General features: G+C 47.1%; 2 protein-coding genes across 2 annotated transcripts; one reads left to right on the top strand and one right to left on the bottom strand.

Annotated features, from left to right (window-relative positions):
• Positions 1-2,282: 2,282 nt before the first annotated feature.
• Positions 2,283-10,498, bottom strand: LAJ45_08970 (uncharacterized protein; the record flags this gene model as incomplete). Its single annotated transcript, XM_046118518.1, has 24 exons — positions 2,283-3,566; positions 3,632-3,988; positions 4,050-4,276; positions 4,327-4,557; positions 4,617-4,722; positions 4,773-4,849; positions 4,900-5,266; positions 5,335-5,881; positions 5,938-6,106; positions 6,158-6,374; positions 6,434-6,535; positions 6,587-6,715; positions 6,771-6,791; positions 6,855-7,144; positions 7,191-7,262; positions 7,321-7,509; positions 7,572-7,646; positions 7,709-8,181; positions 8,238-8,473; positions 8,527-8,759; positions 8,825-9,029; positions 9,106-9,131; positions 9,187-9,387; positions 9,448-10,498. 24 exons carry the CDS (start codon positions 10,496-10,498, stop codon positions 2,283-2,285), a joined length of 6,885 nt encoding a protein of 2,294 aa, XP_045968195.1.
• A 4,190-nt stretch (positions 10,499-14,688) lies between these two features.
• On the top strand, positions 14,689-16,173 carry LAJ45_08969 (uncharacterized protein; the record flags this gene model as incomplete). The annotated part of the gene is made up of 1 exon (XM_046118517.1): positions 14,689-16,173. The coding sequence occupies one exon, from the start codon at positions 14,689-14,691 to the stop codon at positions 16,171-16,173; it is 1,485 nt and encodes a 494-aa protein (XP_045968194.1).
• Between the last annotated feature and the right edge of the window lie 3,673 nt (positions 16,174-19,846).

Below are 19,846 nucleotides of genomic sequence, written 5' to 3'. Positions count from 1 at the left end.
GCTAGGGTGGAAATGATCAGTTTGTGGCTAAAACGGGGGAGGTGTTGGGGTCGGTGGTAGTGGCAAGTGGCTGCCGGATGGGGGTTCCGCGGTGGTGGTGAGGATGTGATGTGTGTTTAGGAGATAGGTGGTAGAGCAGAAGCGGTGGAGGTGGAGTAGAAGGAGGGAGGTATGTAGAGGAGAGGCGAAGGTGGTCTGTAGACGGAAGGCAAGCTCGGGGTGAGGAGGGAGATGTGATGGCGAGGTAGTATAGAGGTGAAGGCATTAGTAGGGCGGAGTGAGGAGGTGAGCGGACGTAGCCGAGTGGATCGGGAGAGGCCATGGAGGTGCAGATGTCATAGTGGGGGTGGATTACCCCGAAATGAAAACGGGAATATATCAAGGCGGTGGAGCTCATGAGTGTGTGGTGTAGATGATTGTCTAGAGAGTGCTCAGGCTAGAGGCCAACACATTGGGGTGGGTTGGAGATCTTTGGCCTTTGAGTCTAGCTCGGGATGAGGTGGTTCGATGTCACTTAATCTGCAGTCATCACGTCACCGTGGCAATCACCGTGGGCAATCTATTGTCACCTGCATTGCGGTCATTGCCAATATTACCGCCTTCACCACATGCCCTGATTTTTATAGATGGGTAACCATAAGTTCAGTTCCGGAAAGTGTGCAGCTTGGCTGATCATGATCAGGTTTGATTTCTAAAGCCACTAACTGGGTGGACCCATCCAATCGTTTAGTCAATGAGGCGTAGATATCAAATCTCTCCAATGGAACATTTACTCGGCTACCTCTCTGGAGTTTCAGGGTTCCGAGATTTCCACAGAATATCGAAAGTACCCAGTGCTGCAGCTTGTCCTATCAGCAGGAATACAGATTGTATTCTGACGTTCCCCCTAGGTATTCAGGATGCCTGGGCCTGATTTCATTCGGTTGGGCCTGCATCCCCGGTTGCTTTCCCTGTGCAAATAATTCACCCTACTAGCCCTAACCAACAAAGCTCTTTACATAGAGCAAGATCCTTTCTTGATGGAGATAGTAATGTCAAGGCGTACATAAGATATGGAGCTCTCTAGTGACGAATTCATGTCGGGGAGGGCGGTTTCGAGCATTTTTGGCTGGCTTGGCACACGGGTCGTTGAGGAAGAAGTGCTGTTATAATGTCGAAAGCTAACCGGTCTTTTTGCCTTGTGCCTGAGAGTGACTATAGGCAGTATATGCCAAGAATTCAAAGAAAAAGTAAAAGTATGAAAAGTACACAACGGAAGAAAGTAACGACCAACTCTAGTAGCGCAATAGCAGAAGGCAAGGCAATAGGGACAAAGGAGGTTCCACATTTGGCCGAGATTCAACCAGGTGTGCGTTTACTGGCAGCCGTCCTCTCGAGCCAACCAATCAAGCAATCAATCGGGAGCAAAGTGTGGCTCACATACTTACTGAATGCGATGCAACGGCCGAAACTCGTACGACCTATAAAGAGCACAATACGATCAGCAAACTTCTCTGGAAAAGCAGCGGAATCGAAGCAGCAACGAAAATATGGAAGCAGTTCACCATATGGAGACATGAGAGAAGCGGGCAGGATGAAAACATGGAAGAAGAAAGGAGAGAACTGGGATATGGGTAGGGGACGTTGAAGGACGCCGGAGAAGAAGAATAGGCCAACACGATGTATTTTCATATATTTCCTATGTCAGCCAAACACGAGAGGAGGTGAAAGAGATCGGGTGGTTCAGGGGCTATTGCCATAACTGTAAGGTTGCATGCAATTAATGAATTAAACAAAAACAAAAACAAAAAAATCAATCGGGAGCTAATATAGGGATGTCGAGTGATGCACCATGACGTCACTCGACCGAGTGATCAGGTGTGAACTACCCGGACACTATTATCCGCTTATTGTCCGTCACCGAAGGCGGGCCCATCTTCACCTCAGCCCTTGAATCAATAGAGAGTTATATATCTGCGGGCTGGGCGATGGTTTGAAGTATATTGAACCTCCTTCCCAGTTCTCATTCCAATCCAAGAAATAAATTAGCTGCTAAGTTTAATTGACGTGCGCGGCTTCTCAACTAGATCTGTAAATGTATTTATATGGGAGACAGGGCCAGTTTTGCAGGTTTGTAGCTATGGTAGGAGTATATTGATATAGTAATACATGAAATAACGAGATTGAACATATACTGGAAAATAAAATGATAACAATTGTTACTCCAACACATGCACACACACCGTTGGAGGCAGTGCAAAACTCCCAATCACTAACAACCAGCCGTCTAGATCCCATCCTCACTAACCCATGATGCGAAACAAATTATGCTCCACAGTCCTCATCACCCGCCACGTTTCCGTGCATTTTTCCTCCAGCTCAACGCTCGGAATATTCAGTTGCATCCAGTTATCCTCCGATAGGAACGATGCTTCTTTCCGTACAGTCTCCCGGATATTATGGAGTTGGGATGCGAGAATACGCGCACTATGTTTCTCCTCTGAACTGGCCCAGTTTATTCGGGATCTGACGGCTCTTTTAGCTTTCTTGTAGTTTGTTTCAATTTGTTTGAGCTTTTGGATCAGCTGCGCCACGTGATTAAAGAGAACCCAGGCTCTTTGGATCTCTCCAATGCGGTCGAGAGGGTCACGGATGCTGAGGGCCACAACAATGCGTTTAACATATGCAATCGTCTTTCCCATCTCGGTTGCCCGGAAGTCTCGACGCTGTTTAAGTAGGTGCCTCTGTGCTCTAAAAGCACGTTGAATGGCGATGGCAGCAGCTGGCCTTCGTGTTTCCGGGTTAAGCAGGTCCAAAGAGAACTCGATACGAAGTAGACGCTTATACACCTCCGGGAGAGGTTTATACACCTCCTGGATTCTCTTTTCCAACTGCCCGGAATCGATTTGGTGGAGCGAATGTAAGTTCTTTTCGGAAAAGAAGTTGATGTTCTCCGCAATTCTCTCCTGCAAGTCCAATAGCCCCTCGAACAAGGTTTGGGCACGCTCGATACTCGACATTTCCCCCTCATTCATCATACCCTTGGCCTTATCCCTAGACTCCTTGTATATCCTGTCGACCTTTTCGCTCAAGAGGTGAAGCTGGAGCCCAACGGTGAACAACAAAGACCGAACGCGCACTCGCTCTGCTACGCTCATAACAGAAATGTCCACACTCTCTCCGCAGATCCTCTCGATAAATCTCAAGGCTACACCTTCAGATGTGCTAAAGAATGCTCGCCGCGCTTTAATGATTGGATAGCGGGACCTCCAGATTGTCTGGATTGTTATAACCGCTGGCTCAAAGTTGCAATAGTCTTTCAGGAGATGCATAGTATCATCATAGTCTGGTTTCTCGGTGGCGGTCTGTCCCAAAACAACAGGGGAGCTCAACTCTATCAACGACTTCCTCGAAACTGCGGGGTGGGAAGTAGAGAATAATGTTGAGGCATTTTTCGTATCTGTGATAATTAGGGGCGCGTCTTTTCCGCTGTAGATATTAAAGGAATCTATGTAAGCGCGGTAAAAGTTGCTAAATGATGCTCGGTCCCTGAACCAGAATGCCATAGCGAATGGAAGGCTGATTGTCTGCATGCGAGTCATCGGTGAGATGGGGTTTATCTCAAATTGCGCGAGAGATGGCCAATACATACCTGATTGACTAGAATGCCAACTTGAGCGAGTCTAGACTGTAGATAGCTATTGAAGGGGGTCTCCCATGAGCGGGTATTCAAAACGCAAGTACTAAGGAAATGAACATTGCGGCGAGCGAAAATGTGTATGCCCTGCCCCTTAGCTCTGATTCTCCCTGTAATCTTATGCTGAAAGGGCTCCTCGTCATTGTTGATTTTCTGTACTAGGCGACAGAAGCTTTCAACGAGTGAGAGTAGGTTTTGACGCCGGGAATCAATAGAAGCTGGGTTTGGTGTTCCAGTTCGCGTTAGCATTTGCCTGTACAGTGACACCCAGGCTCGAGGTAACATCATATCGCCGGGGTTACTTTGGTATATCTTTCGTCGGAGATGTCAGCTCGATCGAACCAATGCTTACGGGGAACTAGCCAATACGTACCAGATATGTCGCCCACTTCTCATACAGGGCGATAACCGAGTGATATACGTGGAGATCAATTGAATCTGCGTCTCTTATAATTTTATCTAGAGCACTGATTGATTCTTGTCCTATGCCTGAGCGGTTCTGACTCTGAGTGATTGTTTTCAAAGTCCGCCAACACCTCTCAGCCTTTAGATCTCTGCAAACGGAGCTAGAAAGACTGCGCTCGTAATTTGCGCGCGAGTCTGATAAACCTTTAGTGACCTTGCGCAAATGTGAGTGAATTGGGACTAACCGAGGTTTTGGGCGATCTGAAGCTGTTCAAGCATCGAAGAGAGGTCGCATATCGTATTCATATCTTTTTTAAGACGATGGAATAGTAAATCATCTAGCCCTCCGAAAACACCTGCATAGACGCTATTTGGTTCTGCGATTTCCTCCCATACTGCCTTCAATATCTCCGGCGCCTGTTCTACCGCTGATATGTATGTTATTTGGGCCAATAGAAGTTCCATAGCCCATCGCACTAGGACCCATCGATTAGTTTATCGTTGTAGAAGAAGGATCTGATAGCTGATATATTACAGTTTCCAAGATATTCACTCTTAAATGATGGAGGGGCGAGGTTGTTGAACCCACGCCGATACAAAGGCAAAAGGCTGCGAATAGCAGAGGCCATACGGAGTAAATACTGAAATTGAGTTAGCATAGAACTGAAATCTCACAGATTTGAGCGGGAACCTTTGTTTTAGCTAGATATTCTGATTCCTTCATAGGATCTCTATGAAGCATCTCGCACCCGGGACGGTTGTGGAATCCTTTACAGCATTAGTCAGGCAATAAAAGTTGTATCTGATTGAAAGCAAACCTCTGTATTGGAAGGTAAGACATGGTGTACTGCTATAAAGAAAGTCTTTCGAAGCTTCACACAACTCGGTCACTGCCCTGCATACGCAGTTAATTATCAACTTGGCAATAGCTTGTGTTACTACAACTCTGGGTTTCTGGCCAACGAGGCTGCTGTTGTCGTCATTTAACAGCGATTGTTGAAGAACTATCAATATATCGGCTTGCTTGCGGCAAGGAATGACCCCCAAGAGAGTGAAAAGACTTATCGGAATATTCGAATTCAGCACTAGTTCTTTTGTTACGCTGACTGCTGTAGCTATTGACTCCACTGGTAAGTCAGTGAGGGAATTTGCCGAGCGAATGAATTCATGAGCTCTAAGGGCTACCTGGATGTTGTTAGCAGTTAAAGCTTGATTACGTGTGGGTTGTGAGTATCTACAATAATATCAAAAACCTCCTTCATCCATTGTTCAGCAAAAACGAGGCTCTCATAGGTCATCTGATGTCTCCAAAACCCGTCAAGTTGTTGAGGCAAATCTCTCCAGAACACTTCTATGGATGGGGTGTCTGACAACCAATGGCGGTGTGGAGGTTCTGTATAATTCGCTACGAAAGGTTGGTTCGCGCGTGCTGAAAGGCTGTCGTGTGTTGAAAGGCTGTCGTGTAAGGCTTTGACTTGTACATAATTGTATACTTGAATCCTGTCCTCTCTTGGAAGTTGCGCCATCCCTCGAAATTCTCCATCTATTCTCCAAGCCTCTGCGAGGTTCCCTAATGCAACTGCATGACTACAGGCATCAGTGAATCGACATTGCATGACCAAGAGCTTTAACAATTGCTCATTCATTTCATATTCTCTAAAGAACTCTTCTTTTTCTAGGTCATTGAGCGTGGAGGCAGCGAGTTCTCTTAGCTCAGTTGATATCTTGCCACGTCTGACAAGCAGAATACAAAGCCTCGAATAATGGCGCTGGTATGCGGCGCTTAGGTTCCTTCTGTGCCTGTTGGCGACCGTTAGTTATTTCTGTAATGTCTGAAAATGAACTTCACCGCGTACTTGTCCAGATATTTGACCAGACTGTCAAATCTCTGCTCTCCCGCCAGAATTGCAGCACCATCATTATGATGTCCGGCGAGGGCAAAAGTGTCTGCACCCTTCTCAAATAGCCCAGCTCTGATATATAGATCGGCAGCTCGCAAAAATTCCCGATGTGTTGCAAAAATATCTACCTAATGCATCAATAGCCATACATAATGTGGGGATTTACACTACTCACCACCTGCATGTTCAAACTCCCCCAGTGCTTCATAACAGCTGGCCTCACGAAGTGCTTGCCCGCACTCCTGAAACAACCTTGCTGCCTCCCGGAAATGTTCCTCGGATATATCTTCATCCCCGCGGACTAAATGTGACTTTGCCTTTCTCTCAACAATTAATGCCCTTGTTAATTTATCACCATTGCTGTCATTTGCTCGCCTAAAACATAGGAGCGCCTGTAGCCAACGGTGTTAGATAATATCCAGCCAGCGTTTATAAAGTAACAACCACTCACGCTTTCATAGTTCTTGTTCTCGATAAATTGGTATCCCCTGCGTGACCATATTTCCGGGTTCGCATTCTTTCCCGGATGTAGTTGTGCTAGCTTGTCATGTTTCTAATTTTATTAGTGATTGAAATATACGCTCGGGGGGGATGTCCATCATACATTATTATCATTGTTTTGAACTACTTCAACGTCGGGTGCCCAGAGTGTAAGTATATCCTTCGCACTAGCTGAGTCACTTTCGAAGAACCACAGTCTGTACTGTGCCCTAGTTATTGCAACGTAAAGTTGCTTGGGTCTATCAACTAATGCTCAGAACATCGAGGATCAGCTGCAGTCAACTTACTTTCAACTCTGAGCAGAACGCCTAGAATCAAGTAGGGATATATCAGTACTCTGCCATTAATTAAACTTTTGCTAAGATACTTACCAGGTGTTTGATCGAATTAAAGTCTTCGGATCGCGATTGAGCAGCACGCCACGCAGATGAACATTTACTCGTGCTAAAGAAGTCCAACAGCAGCACGTCCTCAAACTCCATTCCCTTACTCTCAAGAACCGTCAATACCAAAGCAAAATCACCAATCTCCTTGCGTACACTGTCTTGCTGAGCCTTGTCCCGAACAATTATGACCTGGTCTGCGCCGAACTGAGCGGAGTCTGCAGCTAGATTAGTAGCACCGAACATATTCCTCGAGAGAACATTAGAGCCAACGCCAACTTCTTCGTTAGTAACCGTGCTAGTACGACTAGAGGTATTACTCACCGAACATTACTGGCTTCGGCCCAGAAAACTGTCCTTCTTCGTCCTTCATACGATCCACCATGTTCGGAAAATCTATTGGGTTTAGATTTTCCCTCAGGCTAGCTAGGAGGGAAGTCTCAAAGTGACGTACTATTATACAATAACCTCATGACTGAGGTTGCAAGGTTGAGAATGCCCTGATGTGTGCGGTAGTTTTTATATAGTTTGTGCACATGTGGTGTGATTTTCTTTCCAGAGGAAAAGCGCGCATAGAGAAGATCTTTGACATTTTCAAAACGAAAGACGGAATCTTTTGAGATCGACTGTGCGGTGTCGCCGGCTTAAGCATGTCCCATTAGTTTGGTTATTATAAGATTAAGGATAGATACGTGTATCCCGTACCAAAGTGGGCGGCGTTAGGACGCTTGACCAAATGTAACAACATCATAATCTCGAGGAGCTTTTGGTCTTGAATTTCTGGACACAAGGGGGAAAAAACAGTTAGTTATAGTTAGGTATAAAGAGTAATATTGCCTTACCATCGATATAAATCTCATCAAACGCTTTTTCGATCCTATTCCTGACATCGCGGTTTTTAGCCATTCCTTTAAGAACATCCCTCGCCCGGTCAATATCGTCAATGTCTCCATGATCCCTTTTGACCTTCTCATAGCGTTCGTAGATATTGTATATCAGATCTCTATCAACTTCTATTGGTGAAATCCTATGTCCCTCTTGGAGATATTTCTCGCGTGTTAGGGGCTGAAAGTCTATTGAATGACATGCAGAGCCCTTTATGACGCCTATGATCTCCATAAACGCCAGCGTAGGTGATACTCCGCTTGTCAACTTGGCTGAGAACTGTCCCCAATATTGTTCGCTAAAGACTTCAAAGTCGACTACCTGGCTTTTTCTGTATAGACCCCTACGGCCGGGCGCTTTCTTGGAAAGAACATCACGCACCGGGCCGCCTGCGCTGGGATGAAATGAGAAGTCTTGTCTATCTGAAGCCCTGATCTTCTGTTAGTAAATACGCTACCATATATATATGAGAACCAAGGGATGCACCTCAGAGTATTTTCCAAGAGCTTGAGAAAATAGTTGAATGTACAAATTAGAGGGAAATCATCTGCAAGCATTGTAAAGATTGTGTGGTTGACCTCTCTCTCGTCGTCACCAAGCATATAGCTGAGCATATCACTCCCTCCCTCAGTAGGATCAGGTTTTAAATCATGAGTCGCAATCAACCGTTTGGTGTAGTCCTTCAGTTTGTTCGAAAGGACGTGGGACCGCGTGAGTAATACCTAAAGTAGGAGTTAGCAGCGTGCAGATCCAGTAAATTGGTATACAAGATTACCTGGCGGGGCGAACTCCTAGCATCAAGATTCTTTGAAGTAAGATAACGCCCAAACAACTTATACACAAGGCAGGTTGTCTTGCCCGTGCCACTCCTGCCCTGGATCAGCGTTGAGTTCAAGGTATCCTTGACAATTGTCAGTTCTTCTTGGGCAAGACTCAGAGGATATTGTGCGGTGATATTCCCAGCGCGGACATTGCTGAATGTAGTTTGGGTAACGCTGTAAAACCTGTCTAGAGGAAGACGGAAAATGTAAGTATTCCATTTGCTTTGAGTTACATGATGAACGTATACTTACTAAATCTCAGAAGGCTCTCACCGAGCTGTTTTTGGGATTTGTCGTCGAGCTCAAGGGTTCCTGTCAAGGTATCACTGTCTTTTCCGTAATAGTTCGGATATGCTATTCTGCTAGCTTGATCCACTGAGAACTGCTTCTGTGCGTCGAGGCGGACTTCGGAAAATGTTTTGTGTATCAGACGGATATGAGGTTCGGCTTGCTCAATCTAAACCAGTTCTTGTCAGTTGCCAGTTGGAAATACCATATTTCTAAAGAGTTCCTGGCTCAAGGATTATACTAACCGTTCCAACTTCTCCTATCCTCCAAACTTTAAGATAAAAAATCAGAACAGTATTTGCTTAAGGAGGACGAACAGAACTTACTTCTGACCAGTTGCAATAATGCTTCCGCAGCTTCATCAAACTCAACGTCCAATTGCCATAGTATACCACTCTTTTTATCTTGTCCATACCGTGCCAGATACAAACAACTATTCACTCCCCCCAGCGGTTCGCGAATCGGAGGATCCTCCCATCTACCGGAGGCCAGCTGGGTAATGACACGCTCGACCACGCCAAACAAACCTGTGTGGTGTAGAAATATTAGCATTGGCCAGAGTGACGGAGCAGGTTATTCCTACAAACCTTTTTGATATGCCTGCTGCATATCCTCCAAGGCCTCCCCAGAGGCTAGGACTCGCCACATACCTATCCCAGACCCAAGAAGATCCGAAAAGTGTCCAATGTCAAGGCTAAGACACGTTTCTCGCTGCTCCAGTTCAAGTTCCGCCACTTCTCCACCCGTAGAGGATTTGTAACAATATCGGCAAGGAAACGACCCGCTGACAGCCTTTAACATTCGCACTGCTTCATCCCTCTCCAATGTGAAGATAGCGTCTTCCAGAGCACGCTGAGAAGCAGGCGGTGAGATTCCAAAGCGCTGCAATTCAAAGATCAGACCCGGATCGAGCCGTATTTGCCATGGCATGTTTGACGTTCCTTGTGGTTTGTTTCTGAGAGCCCGAATCAACTGTGGAAGGAGACTATCCAGTGCCTGCCAGCGGCTCTTTGGCTCATCAATATCATGGTTCCCCATACAAGAGTCGCATTGCTCAATTATCGTCCTTGTCCATGCACTGAGAGCCTGGTAATCGTGGATCACCTTGGTGAGCACTACAACCCATTGCTTCATGATTCCACCAGTTGTCTTCCCCGATATCAACGCTTTAAAAACAAGCTTTTCTTTGAATAATCGCTCGGCTAGCTTCTCAAATGATCGAGGGCTGTGCGGGAGGCAGCACTCTAGAACAGCACCGAATGCGTCTAGGAAATTATTTGATAACATAAACTGGCTAAAACTATCACTGAGCAATTGGAGAAGAATGCGCTCAGTGAGCTCATTTGAAAAAGTGGACCCTAACCAGGGCTTCTGATGTGTTGCACTCACTGGATGGTTCACTGAATGCTTTTTGAACATTATGAAAAACCTTGAGATTCTTGAGGCATAGTGATTGAAGTTGGATAGAAGCTGCAAAAGGTTTTCTTCGTCAGAGAACAAACGGGATAGGGACTCAGGATTGCGTTCCAGTTCGGCAAATACAGGAATGCAGTCCGACAATGTAATTTGCTCTTTGTTGAAGATTAAAGATACAAAGTCCTTAGGAAGAGATCTTCTTTTTTTGTAGGCTGCCGCCATAGCTGAGGTTTCGGGGGTTTCGGGTAAGTGGTATCTAGCTGTGCTTGAGGAATATCTCTATCACCAGGGAGGACGTGTATCTTGATGTATTATATGGTTATGGGTTGCCTTATCATGTGTTTGTGGGTTGCCTGAACATGCATACTAGTAGAGCGGTGGGGGTTGGGCGAGACGGAGGGTATAACGGGGCAATAGCCCACGAACCGAAATTCCAACAAAAGGATCCGCATCAATTTGCTAGCCAGATCCTCCGTCTCGCCGCACCCTACACTGCTCAAAATGGTTGGTGGCTTCGGTAGCTTTGGTCTGAGTAGAATATTTTACATTGTGATATTGGGCTCCAATAGGATCGATGACAAATATCACATAAAGCGGTTCTCGAACAGTGCCAACAGAAAAAACATCACATATTGCGCCAAGCTAGCTAAATATTATGATATTTCGCGGCAACAGAACGCGGGCCTAAGCAAACAATAACTGGCAAGATGTACATAGGCCTAGAGCCACATATATATTCCTTAAGCTGCAGTATCACAACTACCTCCCCGTATAAACCCGTATGGGAGATCGACAACTCACTAATACGTGAATAGCGGTATGTAAGAATCATGTACACTTTAGGCACCAAAGTTCGGAAGGCCGTTGAAGTTCCGCTATAACTCGAAAGATTGGCTGTACATACGAGACCAAAATTACCATTAGCGGACCTGATCTACACTCTTCAACCAATGGTTAAGGAGATAATGCCTGGCGGGAGAGAGCCAATTTTTCGAGTTTTTGCAGTTTTGGGAGTATGGTTGAAGAAGCTCTATACGGGTAGGATGTCAGCCTTGCATACACTTCTCACTTTTGGCCTATCAAACAATCCTAGCGACCTCGTTGCTGCATACTGCTGGGGCGAACTGTGGATTGCGCGTGAAATCTTTTGTAAAAGATGGTGTGTGCAGGGTTGACATCCTACCTGTACTCTACAGAGCTTCTTCAACCATATGTTATATGCGGTTCGTATGTGGGTGTAGGATGCGACCTGTGCACCAATTAGGAAGGGAATTATCTCGCTGAGCAACATCAACAGGGCCAATCAAGAATTTCCAACAATTACCACACTAGGTTAAATTAGCGAGGTTGCTAGTTGGAAAACTTTTATCCTACCATGGGATAACTAGATTCATGACTTTCAAGCAGTCACTTTATTCCTACATGCAATTAAGGGTCTTTCCATTGCTCCGTGTGTGAAATCTACAATAATTACATGGTCAGAGGACCTTACATTTACATTAGCTGATGGTACCGGAAATATGGTAGTGGGAGTACCTCTTAATATACGCCGACGAAAGTGAATCGTGATGGCTATATTCCTGGAAATGTCAAGACCATATAGAGGCCTTTTCCATCAAACGTTTAATGATTTAGTCCGGATGCGGCGCTCTTTCAACATATGTACGTTTTATACGATTTAAAATGCACTAAAACATGCACTACTAGCAATGCCGGATATTTTATTACTCCGATGACCGCCGTATTGGTGTGAACGCCGCAGAGCTTGCCTTCAGGACTAGTTACTAGCGGAGGTGGCCACAAATCGTCACCCATTAGCACCCACAAAGTCCTACCACTGCCCGCCTACTACCTGCACTGCCCGTCTACATCCTTCAAGCGGTCAGAACAGCTACTAATCGCGTTAACTCAACTCAACACGGAAGTCGTGTTAGACCAACAAAATTAAACACCGCAGAGAACTGAACATGATGAGGTGATCCATCACGGTTTTAACGATAAGAACTAGTACTGTAAAATCGTGAGGACCTATGCACCCATAGTTTTTTATATCACGACTTCCGTATTGGGTTTGAGTAACACGACCAGGATTTGTCCTGATGCCCTAAGGGATATTTTAGGCTCTTGTTTTTGTATTTAGATTAATAGACAGTATTTACTAAGTACTGCCATCTTTGACAATTGACACTTCCCCTCCATAGGGATATAAAGTGCGCAACTCGCAAGGCCAAGATGATAACTACTATGGTGTCCTCTAAGTGTATTCAGTATCTCTTCAAGCGGCACAAAACACCCCCAGTCGTACTAGTAGAGTTCATAATATCACACCTGCTATATGCGGCTAGCTACCTAGTGATCCCCATTTACATCAGGCCTGACCGTCTAAGGTATAAAAAAAAACATGATGTATGATCATTGCCTCAGTACCCGCAACAGAGTTCTTCCAGAGGTTACCAATACATATCAATGCTGTGACTTAGGACTCCAGTCAGGGCAAACCTTTGGGCTAATTGGCGTTTACAAGCGCGCATAATTCCTTAAGATTTAAAGTCTCAAGTAATGATTTCATGTACCAAATCAACCTTAGACCATAGCCAGATTACTACGTCAATAATCGCCTTAATGTGACCTGTCGAATGGAATTTGCATCCTCTCCTCTATGTTCAAGGTACGGGTGGTTAGCTATAGTGGGCAGTAGTATTACTACATCAAGATTTCATTTGTTGCTAATGCCGCTCTGGGTATCACTAGCACCTCTCTAGATCTAGCCGTGAAGCGTTGTGACCTGTATCAACCTCTTCCGGGGGTCCTGGTTTCCTGCTTGAGGCGATCGCCAGTGCTAAAAAGCAGTGAAAGTTCCGACAGTTTAAGGGATATGATAAATGAAGTAATCAATTGATCAAATGATGAGTAATGAATTATCAAATTTCAACCAATCAATCAATCAATCAACAAATGCAATCATTCGGCCCCCACAAGGGCTCTGGGGTAAGCGATTAGCCAAAGTCTTTTTTTTCTTTGGTCCGGCGATTTCTTCCGGGAATAGAACGGTAATAAAGCGCAAGACCGACGGCGAAAGGTCTGGGTCGGAAAAGGTAGCATTAAGGCATGCATCCCCGAGTATTTAAATCGGAAGGATGAGCACCTGACTGAGTGGAGCTTATGTGGGCTCTCTGTGTTAGTCAGATTTGGTGCGAGAGCTAAATGTCACGCTCGGTTAACATAAATATGTGGAGAAGGGAGAGCTCTGGCCTGAAGTATCCTCGTTAATCTTTTATACACATTAATGAAAAAGAATCCGCCCATGGGTGCCTCATAGCTTTAGATGCGATACTTGAGATCGAGGCCCATGTACTGATGCCTTTGTAATACACAAACAGAAAACATATCTGGTCTCCCCGTGAACACCATCTATTGGAGGGGCCAGCTCATACAAGACCCACTGACTATTGGTTGGCCCAAAGTTCCAACAACGTTCAGCAGTTGATTATCTTTGGTGATTACCCCACTTACAAAAATACCCAATGGAAACTTAGCTTACGAACGTAAAGTACTCCAAATCTCTTCCGCTGTTATGGCTTGACAACTTTAATGTCCTGAATGTTACCATCTATTGATGAATAGACGAGCGAGTGATGACCACGGACTATCAACGAATTAGCTAGTCCATTCGCGGATAGACGTCGCTCACAACGAGACTAGAACATCGTCACTCCCAGTTCATCAGGGTTTGGTTTTGTTAGTTGTTAGGGTTAGGGGCCATTCTTAGGCCAGTTATCGATATTCTGACCTCCGCTACGTTTCCCATAATGTATATCACCCACAAAATTAAAACACGCTCACAGCAGAGCCGCTCAGCTATTCTGCCTAAAAACGTATATTGCACCCTATCTCAACCCTATCCTCAGCACTAGGGCGCTGATATGACCTCCAGGCAGCACTTGGGGGCGCTTATTGACTGGTCAATATCAAGTTTACACGCTATCAGGCGGTTACTGAATGCCTGCATTTAGTAATGCAGCTCTTGAGAATCCTAGTAAGGTAATATTGTAGCGCATCGAGTCCCCCGTCGGGAAGTAAGGCTCCTCTCTTATGCCGCCATTTCCGTCGTTGCACTTCTTCAAAGACACTTTGTAAATCGAAACAACTCATAACCTAGAGCTCATCTCAAAAATTTTCACTTCCCCAGCCGCGCCCTCTGTAATAGAATTAGTAGTCAGTGTTAGGGTTAGGGTTGCATATTTAGGCCTCCCACACACACCCACACACGTATGATTACTCTAAAGAAGCAAACACGCTAGCCAGCGGTTTCGAAGCGATCAGTGAGAAGCGGCGTGCATATAAGGTAGTCATATAACATTACACCCCCGTAGATAGGTCTCTCCACCATCAGTCCATCTTCCATACTCGCAATGCGGAACAAACAGACGAAACGAAAGAGCGCCAGCACGCTGGGCACTGTGAACATGAAGGAAGCGACAGAGACGGAGACGGCACGCCTAACGGGCGAGAATATCCGCTTGACGGTCGAAATTTCGCGACTGAGTGCGGAGAACAATCGCCTAGCGGAGAAGAACAAACGGGTCGAACAACCAGCGGGGGCACTGGCATTGGCAAAGTCTGAGACCGCTGAGCTCTCGAGTGTGCACGTACACAGAGAGAGCGCTGCGGAGGAGCTTAGGACGGTACGGCATGAGTTGGGTGTTTTGAGGGCGGAGGTGGCGAGACTGGTGGGTGAGAATCAGGAGCTGGATATGAGGGGTATTCGCGCGGACGAGGAGTTTGTTGGGGTTCGAGGAGAGCTGGTGAAGTTAAGGAAGGAACTGCAGATGGCGGAGGCGAGCAGCGCAGAACTGCAGTCTGCGAATACACGCGCGGTGGAAGAGTTGGAAGCTGCTTTGAGACTGAATGTGGCAATGCAGGATCGTGTTTCTGAGATGGAGATGGACGGGATCCGGGCCAGTGAGGAGATGACAGTGTTGAGGGCAGAGCTACAAGCATCGAAGGCGTTGAGTGAGGAGCTGAGGGTTGCAAATGTTAGCCCGAAAAACGATCTGGCGGCCGCCCGGAGGGATGGCTCCGCAATGGAGAAGTCCATCTTGGAGATGGAGATGGAGAGCATCCGAGCCGGTAAAGAGTCAACAACGCCAAGCAAGGAACTGCAGACATGGAGGGCGGAGATGGAGGTTTTAAATGACATTAATGCACGCTGTGCAAAAGAGCTCGTCGTTTCCGTGAACCCAAGTGCGGCGAGGAAGAAGCCCGATAAGAACCTCGTTGTGGACTTGAAGAACGAAATCGTCTCGGCTGCTCTTAGAGAGAAGATACTCCAGGATAGCAACATCCACCTGAAATGCGAACTAATAGCTGCGAGGCAAGAATGCGAATCCACGAAAGAGAACACGAAGATTCTCCACGCAGAGAGCCATGTTCTCGCCAAAGAGCTTGTGGCCGTCAAGACAGAGTTAAACTCAGCAAACAACTGCATTGATACGGCACAAGTAGAGATAAAACGTCTTGAAACAAAGAATGGGCGACTATTAGAGGAGATTGCGATGTCCGGGCTGAAGGCCTTACGAGTTGGACATGACAGATTGCCCTCGTCTTCTGAGCTTGAGCATGAAAAGGTCACTCTAGATCTTTTGAAGCGTAACGCGACTCTTTCCGAAGATCTCGCCGCAGAAAAGAAGAAAACCCAAGCCAGCTACCGGTCATCAATGTCGAAATTGGCTCTTATGGGAGAGAAATCAAGGCAGCTAGAGGTCTTATCAGTCGAAATCAGGAGTGTCACCGAAGAGAAATCGAAGCTTCAGAAGCAAAACAGCCAATTACGGGGCGCCTTGAAAGCATATGCTAGAGCACAGGGAAAAGCATTTGCTGAGGCTGCAGAAATCTAGTAGCTTTACTCATTTCTTCTTTCCTTATTTACTTGCTTATCTCTTCTTAACATCTACGGCTTACCTACTTTCGATCCTTGAGAATCGAACGTCTCTTTTACCTATCTACTCTAACAGGTTAATGAACTACAAAAGGGTTTGTTTTCTTTGTTTCTTTCCTTTTAGTTCCTCCGACATATCGATATCTCTACCACGGTTTTCTTTACGTCTTTTCATACTCTTGGAGGTTAAGTTGTCCATGAAGTTTGGTGGTGTGAGAGTTTCGGGGGTGTCTTATCTCCCATTTTTACAGCCATTACTACCGCATTTCGTTGCGTCATATCATTCGTATTTGTTCTAGCTTGGTGCTTGTGCCATCATTTATAACAACGCTATTTATTGATTCGGTCAATTGGTTTACCGCCCTTGCTGCATTATTCATTCATATAGCCTACTCAATATCAAAAAAGATTTTAACGTCAGGTTATTAGCAAAGGCTTTTCATGCCCTATTTTTTTTTTTTTTTTTTTTTTTTTTTATATCATGTAGTTTTAATTAATTCTAGGTACAAAACTCTGCATGCAGTCTTAGACTATGGCATAAAAATACCTCTCCCCGACTTAGAAACTGAAATTCACGACCCCAGATGAACAAAGGAAAGCAATGAGAAAAGCATGACGCAAAACAAACTAACAAACTGACTTAGTGACTGCAAGGAAAAACTGACGCTTTGGCGGCCCGTATCCGACATAAGAAATCTTCCTGCTGGTTTCAAATAACCTGTTGCCCCTTGAGGGTCTTTTGTGGGTGTGGAGTGCCCTGATTTGGGTTGGCTTTTGTAGTGGCTAGGTGGTGGAGGGGGGAGAGCTGAGGGCACTTGATGTCTCAGATCCAGAAAGGAGGGGGGAGATGTGTTCCTTTCTGGGGAAGTTCGTTTTGGTGGCGGTGATGAAGGCTCCTAGAGCTAGCGTGTTGGTGTGGTTACTCCAGATCTCCTCGAGGGTTTTGATTCCTGGGAGGAGTTGGGCGCGTTGGGTTGCTTTCGCTCGGCAGAGGAGGATGGCGTGTTCGGTGGTTTCAGGGGCCTCGCCGCATCTGTTGCACTTTTCGGAGAGGTGGAGGTTGAGCCAAGATTTGTGGCCTCTGAGGTAGCTTTTTTGGGCTCTCATTTGGTGGATTCGAGTAGCCGTGAATTTATGTAGGTCCATGAAGGGTTCAGGGCTTGTGGTGAGGGGAAGGAGTAGTAGGGGGGTGTTGGGAAGTCGTGTGCCCAATTGTCTAGCATTTGTTGTTTTGCTAGCTTTGGGAGGAGTTTGTGATCTGTTCCTCTTGTGACTGGATGTTGGAGGAGGTGGCAGAGATGTTCGATGGGGAGGTGGGCTACTCCCTTTGTTGCCGTGGAGTTCCACTTCTTAGGTGGGTTGGGGCGGCCACGGAGGAGGGTTGTGTGGGAGGGACCCTGTCGGGGGTCAGTGTGGGGAAGGAGGGGTGGCAGCGTCCTGTCACTGGATTGTTGAGGGGGTGGGCGAGAAGGACGCGGATGGCGAACTTTGTTTTCAGGTAGTGGATGTAGTTGATGAGTGGGGGGCAGTGTGCCTCGGCCCAGAGGACGCGTTGGTTGGTTGCCCTGAAGCAGCCGGTGGCCCATCTGAGGACTGAGTTCCAGAATTTATTCATCGCCTTAATGGAGCTGGTGGGTGTTAGGACGGATGCGCCGTATGTGAGCATTGGGCGGATGGCAAGCAGGGCGATTTTCCTGCAGTTGGATGAGGAGAGGCCTTTGCCAGGGGAGGAGAATCTCTGAAGGATCCCGAAGCTGGCTTGGGCGGAGGCTAGGCGGCGGATAAAGTGGGTGTTTGGGTTGAAGTTTGGGGATAGCCAGAATCCGACCCATCTGACTTGATGGCCTGGGTGGAAGATCTGGTTATCGAGGGTGATGGGGAGTGTGCAGATCGGCCCCTTGTCTTTGGGGGTACGCCAGTGCATGAGTTCGGTTTTGGGGACTGAGAAGGTGGTGTTCTGGGCGGCCGTGATGGCTGTGATTGCCTTGAAGTGTTTCTCGAGGATGAGGATGTTTTGTTGGTAGCTGGGGGAGCCCACGGTCACTGCGAAGTCATCGACGTAGGATAGGGTGAGTCCTGAAGAGGGGTCGTGTAGGTGGAGGATGTTCATGTATATGACGAAGAGGAGGGGTGATATGGTGGAGCCTTGGGGAACTCCGACTTGAACGGGGGTTGGGATTCTCGGGGAGCCTTTGAAGAGGAGGGTGATATGCCTGTCGGAGAGGAATGACAGGACCCAGTTGATGATGTATGGGGGGGTGGCTTTGGCCGCGAGGGTGGATGCAAGGGTGTGTTTGACGACGTTATCGAAGCCACCTTTGATATCGAGGAATAGGGTGGAGACTTTTAGTTTAGCGTGTTGCATGACTTTGGTCTCATGGAGGAGGGTAGTGACCGCGTCTGCCGTGGACAGGCCGGCTACTGATCCGCATTGGTGGGGGTGGATGAGGCCTACCGCTTTGGCGATAGATGCGAGGCGAAGGGTAACGATCTTTTCGAGTATTTTGGAAAAGGTTTGGAGGAGGACGATTATTCTGTAGGAGGTGGGAAGTGTGTAGTCGGCTTTGTTCGGTTTTGCCAGAATAACTCCGTTTGCTCTTTTGAGGGAGAGGGGGTGATAGCCGCTTTTCAGGAGTGGGTTTAGGAGAGCTGGGATGATGTGTGGGTTGGCTTTATGGACCCCTTTCCATACTGAATAGGGGATGGTGTCTGGGCCCGGGGCAGAGAGGTTAGAGGTGGGGAGGAGGGTGGTTCTTACTTCCTCGGGGGTGATGTCCGGGACGTGAGCGAAGTTAAGGGGGGGGGAGAGCCAGTGTCTGGTCTGGGCGGGAAAAATGCTTTGACGAGATTCTGGTTTAGTAGTGCGGGGGTGGGGGAGTTGGGGAGGGACGGGACTCTGTCTTCTGTTCTTGTTGCCATTCTTTTTAGTTTCCAGACATCGCCGGTGGCCGCATTGGACACGAAGGAGTTCCAGTGGGTGCGTTTTGCGTTTTTGATTGCATTGAAGTAGGCATTCTTCGCCGCTTTGACTTCGAAGGGGGGGCTGAGGCCTCTTCTGAAGTCGCGGTGGACGGAGTGGTAGATTGTGCGGAGTTGGGATATGTTGGGGTTCCACCATGGTTTCGACCATTTGGTGATTGTTTTGGAGGGGGTGTGGCTCTTTAGGGTATCTGTGAGTTTTTGCAGCGATTGTTCGAACCAATCGTCGAGGCTTGTCGAAGGGTTGGGGCTGGGGACTGTGAGGTTCTGGAGGGCGGGTTGGAGGCTTGGCCAGTTTGTGAGTTTCCAGTTGGGGCCGATAATGGGTGTGAAGTCAGTGTTGGGGAGGGCGAAGGCAATGGCGATGGCTCTATGGTCGGAGCCAATGGCTTCGGGGAGGGGTTGCCATTTGTTGAATAGGGAGGTGGCTCTTGCGTTCGCAAAGGCGAGATCGATTACTCCGTGTCTTTTCCGGGGGTCCGGGGAGAGACGGGTGTAGGTGCCTGGGTAGTTTAGGAGTGAGAAGTTGTTGGTTGTGGCGGAATGGATGTATGGCCCTGAGAGGCGAAGTTCCCCGTCGGAGAAGTTCCTCATGGGGTCCGCTGCAGGGGAGTGGATGTTGAAATCCCCCACTACGATGAGGGGGTTGGGGG

The sequence above is a fragment of the Morchella importuna genome (assembly GCF_003444635.1).
Source record: "Morchella importuna strain M04M26 chromosome Unknown Morimp01GS033, whole genome shotgun sequence".
Classification (NCBI taxonomy): Eukaryota; Fungi; Ascomycota; class Pezizomycetes; order Pezizales; family Morchellaceae; genus Morchella; species Morchella importuna.
This window is presented reverse-complemented; position numbering and strand designations above follow the sequence as displayed.